Source organism: Lottia gigantea, assembly GCF_000327385.1.
Source record: "Lottia gigantea unplaced genomic scaffold LOTGIsca_16, whole genome shotgun sequence".
Taxonomy (NCBI): Eukaryota; Metazoa; Mollusca; class Gastropoda; family Lottiidae; genus Lottia; species Lottia gigantea.
The window spans coordinates 72,132-78,677 of record NW_008707965.1 but is presented as its reverse complement, the minus strand read 5'-3'; the positions used below and the strand labels follow the sequence as shown (position 1 = coordinate 78,677).

Here is a 6,546-nt window from a genome sequence, read left to right as displayed (position 1 = left end):
TTGCGAACGAAATCTGTTATAAAATATTTCAATCACTTTCACTGACGCAATTTGCTTGTAAACATGCAATTTCTAAGTAGGCCTTTATTTCTAAATTTTATTTTGCAAATGTTAGAATTTTTACAAAAAACGTTAAATGATATAACCCGATAAGAGGCAATATTGAAATATCAAGTCTTTTGTATAACTCAAGATAGCTTGCCAGGCAAGGTAACATACGCCCACTACCAGCTGTCAGAAATGATAACAAAATCTTTAGTGGCTTAATAATGAATTTTCAAATAATCTTAAAATCATCTATAAGTCAAGGCAAAAACCTGAAACAGTTCATCAAGTTATCATGAAATTCAAACATGAATAATGTCTCATCGCTGTGCACACAAGAGCAATAACTTTGAAACTGTTCATCATCCGAATATTACCAATTTCTAACTTGATTGAGATCTCATCAATATATCAATATATGAATATCTAGTTTCATTAAGATCAGATAAAAACTATAGTATCTATCGTGCCTACAAGCCAAATTGGACACAGTTTTACTAAGTCACTGCAATAACTCAGAAAACGTTCACTCGATTATTATCAATTCCAAACTTGACCGAGATCTCATAAATATATAGATGCATACCAAGTTCATCAAGATCAGATAAAAACTGTAGTCTCTATCATGCCTACAAGCCAAATTTGACGCGTTTTTACTAAGTCAAGGGCAATAAGTCTAAAAAAATTCATCCGATTATTACCAATTTCGAACTTGACTGAGATCTCATCAATCTATACATGCAAACCAAGTTTCATGAAGATCGGAAAAAAACTGTAGTCTCTATCGTACCTACAAGGCAAATTTGACGCGTTTTTAGTCAAGGGCAATAACTCTGAAACCGTTCTTCCGATTGTTACCGATTTCGAACTTGTCCGAGATCTCATCAATATATACATGCATAGCAAGTTTCATCAAGATCAGATAAAAACTGTAGCCTCTATCGCTACAAGAAATGTGAACGGACCGACGGACGGACCGACGGACAGGAGCGACGGCAATATACGTCCACATTTCCATGTGGGCGTATAAAAATGGGGTCTCTGGGATAGATACCACTAACAAGGATATTTTAAATTTCTATATTGCTTTTCGTCCGTTTCCGGTTGAATTTTTCAATAATTATTGTCCAAACTTTCAAGGCTTGTGACCTTGATCTTAGTTGATCTTTATTGATTTTTACGCTTTTTGTTTTAACATGTAGGAGAAACTAAACATAATTTACGAACTCGTTTTACGGCGCACAGATTCCTTATTCTTTAAAACTTAAATCCCTTAAAATCAGGTGTAAGTTAAGACATTGACTTCAAAAAATGATATTTTATCAATTTAAGTGATTTTAAGTTAAGCCGTGGATAATAAGGCCCCTGCTGCTCTCAAACCAAGGGGAAATTGAGATCAGATTTCACAGGTCGTTGAAAAATGTCCGGTTACCAAAAAAATGAATAATCAGCCCTGGTATATGTGCATCTTTTCATTAAATATTTTAGTATCTTTAATTTTATGAACGATTTCCAGGATTGAATGCATTGCCTAGTGCTGTAATTGTTAGGTTTGCGCTCTAGTTTATAATTCATTTTAATCAACACTATATCAGATCTCACCCCTTTTGAATATTTTTGCAAGATTTTTGCTTTGACCAGCATCTAAACAGCGTATTTATCTCAGTAAATAAGTGTTCAAGACCTTGAAATGTCCACAGAGGTGACACTTATCAACAGAATAAACAACTCAAATAAATGATTAAATCTAACATGCTCCTACTTGGTATCTGCACAAAACAACTTCTTTGAGTAAACCATTTTGTAAAATATCTTTTACATTTCAGAGGTTTAAATGGTATACGGTCAACAAATGGAATGAGTATGTATTATTTCCATTTCTAATCTACGAAACTAAACAGCTTTCTATCTGATTTAACTGGAAGTGACTACAGTCGAAGAATATCTGATATTAACCTATTAACCTAGATTCGGATAACTGCACAAAAACTAAACAAACAGACGATCTAGCTTTTCACTTGTCATTATCGTTATCGAAATCCTATTAGTAATAAGACATTGTTTGTTATGATGATATTGTGTATATATATTTCAAAATGAATAGCTTTGAAAGATTTGAATCAATTTTGTCGTCTTCAGATCAATATGTTTTTCCAGTTATAGAAGCGAATCCGGCCTACGTGAGTGTCGATGAATTACAGAATGATAAAGAAGATGTAAATAATGATGCCGACACAACTACAGCGGCACCAACTTACGCTGCTGTAAAGAAAACAAATGAATCAAAACCAATAGCTGAAACCGCAACAGTTTATTCTTCGGTACAAAAAAAACAAAAGAAAGAGGCTAACAAAAAAAAAGGTACGAGTTAAGTTAAACTCATCATATTAGAATGGGAACAAAACTTTAATCGAAAAAAGATATGAAAATTGTTTAGGGTTTCGGTATTCCATTCACTCATTTTTTTTATTAAGATTTGTTTCAATCGTACGTCGAAGATCAATATCCCATAAAAAATGCTTTCTGTCAAGCATATGGAAACATATTACATTATAATGTAGTGTTTTTAGATTAATGATCTCAAGACTGTTTTATGAATACATGTACATACAATAAATGAATTTTTTTGTAATGAATTTATTCTACGAAGTATGATTTTCAAGATTTCTTTTTAATTAACATATTTTCAAGATAAAAAGAAATCTGATGTGAAGAAAACAATGATAGGTAACGATATCAAATCTGAAAGACAAAATGCCAAAACCAAAAAGGCTGGTAAGAACAAATTTCATCAATATTTATACATTTTTGCTTGAAATGAACTGAAAGACCGTGTTGACATTATCAAGAGTAGATCAGGTGCATTTTAAATTTAACAATAATAATTTTAAAATGTAAATAGATAAAGCTTCCTTTTATGCTTATAAATAATAATGCTTTTGCAAATATATGAACTTTTTGTAGGTGAAGTCTATGAAAATGTCGGAATAATTGGTAAAGCTAATATCGGGCAGGAAAATGTTTATGAAAATAATTCTCTTGAGGTTAGTTAAATGTGTTCTTATAAATATTAAGTTGCTAACTCACAGATTTTACAGACAAAAATTACATATCCCTTGGACAAAGAGGGTGATAGGTTATGATATTTTGAGAAAAATCTATTTACAAACTAGACCTGTAAAGTTTGTGTATACCTCTAAGGATTTGTTCTCATCAACCAGATAAGTGGTTATAAAACTAATACAGTAGTATTTCAAAAGCAATTTTCCCGGGAGAAAGTTACCTTGCATTATGTATATTGAAATGTTTTGGCTATAGTCCTTTAAGCTTGAAATGCCTTCTTTTATCGAATATTTATTTTCCCTTTTAACATAATAATAGCACGTCAATACATTCGCTATCTATTTTGTGTTGTAGATTCCAGGAGAGCGAGTAAATAAAGACAGTGATGACTTGGTGTATGTAGATCTGAAGTTTGATAAGGACCCGACCAACAAGGTGTTCACGAAACCAGCCGATGAAGTCACAGTGGAATATGGCAGTATAGATTATGGTAAGAGAGGACCAACCCCACCACCGGCTTCGGATAGTAGTGATGAAGAGATGGACTATCTTCCACCAAGACATTAATTTTTTTTGTACATATGCATACTGTTTTGATATATTTTATTTTTTCTCTTGTATATTGTTTTTGTGTGATAAAATTATACTCTTGAACTAAATGTTTCGTTCGTTAAAAACGTCGAATTATGCAAATTAATAGCCCAGTACAATACGCTTGTTAAAGCTATTTCCTAAACCCAAAACCAGCCAGCTTATAAAATTGTCTTCGATGGATTAAAGATCTCTAGGAATAGCCTAGTTAGTCCCCTGTTGTGGCAGGCTTGTGCAAGTAGTATGTGTACATTACCTTATGCCATTTTACCCTATGCCGATTTTTTTTACCAAATTGACCATGCAGTGTATGTACACTATACACCCCCCCCCCCCCCCCCTCCCTTTACCATATGCCGGCTTACCAAATTAAGCACACATACCATCTCATATACCAAAAAACCTTAACACCCTACATTTCATAAATTCTTACACCAAAAAAGACCTATACACCCTACATTTCTTTCACCTATACACCCTACATTTCATAAATTCCTACACCAAAAACACCTTCAATCAATTCCTACATTCCATCAAAAAAGCATATTAAAAGTACCCTTATATAAAATAACATCCGGTTTTTAATAGCCTCGTTTTAAATAATGTTATTTTTAGTCTAGAAACTTCTAGAAGGGCGATAACTCTTAAAAAAACAGACCACAATTTCTTCGTTAAATTAACTCATTTAAAAATATGATGAGTTTAATTCTAAAACACGAACAACACAAAGATTATTCGGGCGACGGTATCTTTTCATCACTATTTTCTCTAGTTAAAACAATAATTCCAAAAGTAGCTAGCTTTGTTTCAAACAACAAATCACTTATTTCATCCGAAGCGAAAGCAGGATTATGTTACCCGCAGACACCAAGATATAGGATAAAGAGACATAAAATTCACACTTGACAACAAAATATACTTTATTCCAACAAAGTTGAGTACCCGCCGAGCGGAAACGGGTATCGGTACAGTAGATAAGGATACTAACACCTAGTATCTTTCATTCAAAATCTCCCGAATCTCCTCTTACTATGTAAGCCTCTCTACTTACATAGGGAACCTGTTCCTTCAGACTTCTGTGTTCTGGAGTCTCAGTGTTTCTGTGAATTCAAATGACAGAGTTCCTCGAATGAAAGAAATTAAACTCTATTTATACATTTTGAGTGCCCCATAAACCGACTTGCCTGGTACTCTTATGAGTTAAAATAATACATTAAAAATACGAACCCAAGCCCTACCCTATTAAAATGCATATCACATGAAAGCTAATGACTTGTAGCATATTGTGAACATATAATAAAATGGAAATAAATACGACCCATGCTTGGCCCACTTATCTAAAGGTGAATTTCAACATGATTATCTCCCTTTAGTGAAAAATACAGTAAAACTGAGTATAAGGGAACCTAGCTGAATTAAACATTAAAATATAACAAATGAAAAATGGTCACACTACCCACGACTCCGAGAAGCGATCGCCCTCGATCGAACACAAATACAAAATCTTAAAATCTTCAATCATCCTCTCCCGTTGTTCTTACAGCTTGTCTTAGTCGTTTCTCTTCTGCTACTTGGCGGTGGTGGAGGCAAATCTTTAGGCCAGAAAATGGTCTGATAATATGTGGTGTGTCTCTGAAGAGTCTTCTTCTGTCCTTTAACCTTGTATGTGGAGACTTCTTGTGTCCATCTTGGAATGACTGAGTAAGATTTAGTCTCTCCATCACTACCAGAAACGACTTTGTCTGTCACTTTACATTCCACAGCATCTTTTAATATAGGTGTTGATGTGTGGGTGACTAAATTAACCGGTGGTATCACAGATTCCATATCATCATCTTCACTGACGACATCTTCGAAGTTTTTATCAGCTTGTCTAATCTGGCTTTTGACAAACGCCTCAAGTGCCTCATTATACTTATCTCCCTTTGGCAGATGTACTAACATGTGTCTTCTCCCGTTGTATTCATGCCTTGTCTTGAATTTCTCTCCACAGGCCTTCACTCTACATTCTTTACAATCGTCAGACTTAATCGATGGCATTGTCACGTGCTGAGGCTGATAATGATAGATCCCGTCATGCTTAAACAAGTCTTCTTCTGTGGCAAAAAGACTCTTACATTCTTCGCAGAAGTACGGGAATGCCATCTTCGCTAGTTCAGCTTGTGGAATTACCTCAATATGATTTCCGCCTTTCTCTTGCAACTCAAACAAACTGCTTTTCTCAATGTCTTCAGACACTTCCATTCTATCTTCTTGAACTGTCTCTGAATTGGTATTGAGTCTGCCAACATATTTCTTAAGTTTGTCATGATGGATAACTAATCTCTCACCATCATCAAGTCTTTCTACCAGATATGTTAGATCTGCAATCTTTGCACGAACTATATACGGTCCAGTCCAGAATTGTTGAAACTTGCCAATTAAACCAGGTCTTTTCCGCGGTATGTATACCCAAACTCTAGAACCTTCAGAGAATTCATGTTGATTTGCATGTTGATCATATCTCTTCTTGGCTCTTTCTGCGGATTTCTTTAGTGTTGACCTTGCAGCTTCGTGGACTGTATCCATACGCCTGATCAACGTGTTAATGTATTCTACTGCAGTAAAGAGGCTTCCAGGAGGCCTACCAGCTATCACATTAACAGGTATATTTACTTCTCTTCCAAGCATCAATTTATTGGGTGAAAATCTAGTACTTTCGTGTTCAGTTGAACGATAGGCCCAACATACAAGGTCCAAGTAATTGTCCCAATCATCATGATACTTCCCATAAAATGACTAATCATACTCTGTATTGTGCGATTCAAATGCTCAACTTGGCCATCTGATGCCGGTTGATAGGGTGTG

The 6,546-nt window shown here is 34.6% G+C and overlaps 2 protein-coding genes across 2 annotated transcripts; one reads left to right on the top strand and one right to left on the bottom strand.

The window, feature by feature from the left end:
* Window positions 1-2,141: 2,141 nt before the first annotated feature.
* On the top strand, window positions 2,142-3,675 carry LOTGIDRAFT_230843 (hypothetical protein; the record flags this gene model as incomplete). The annotated part of the gene is made up of 4 exons (XM_009051079.1): window positions 2,142-2,406; window positions 2,737-2,818; window positions 3,008-3,089; window positions 3,463-3,675. The coding sequence occupies 4 exons, from the start codon at window positions 2,142-2,144 to the stop codon at window positions 3,673-3,675; spliced, it is 642 nt and encodes a 213-aa protein (XP_009049327.1).
* A 1,542-nt stretch (window positions 3,676-5,217) lies between these two features.
* LOTGIDRAFT_158041 (hypothetical protein) lies at window positions 5,218-5,739 on the bottom strand (the record flags this gene model as incomplete). Its single annotated transcript, XM_009051078.1, has 1 exon — window positions 5,218-5,739. One exon carries the CDS (start codon window positions 5,737-5,739, stop codon window positions 5,218-5,220), a length of 522 nt encoding a protein of 173 aa, XP_009049326.1.
* Between the last annotated feature and the right edge of the window lie 807 nt (window positions 5,740-6,546).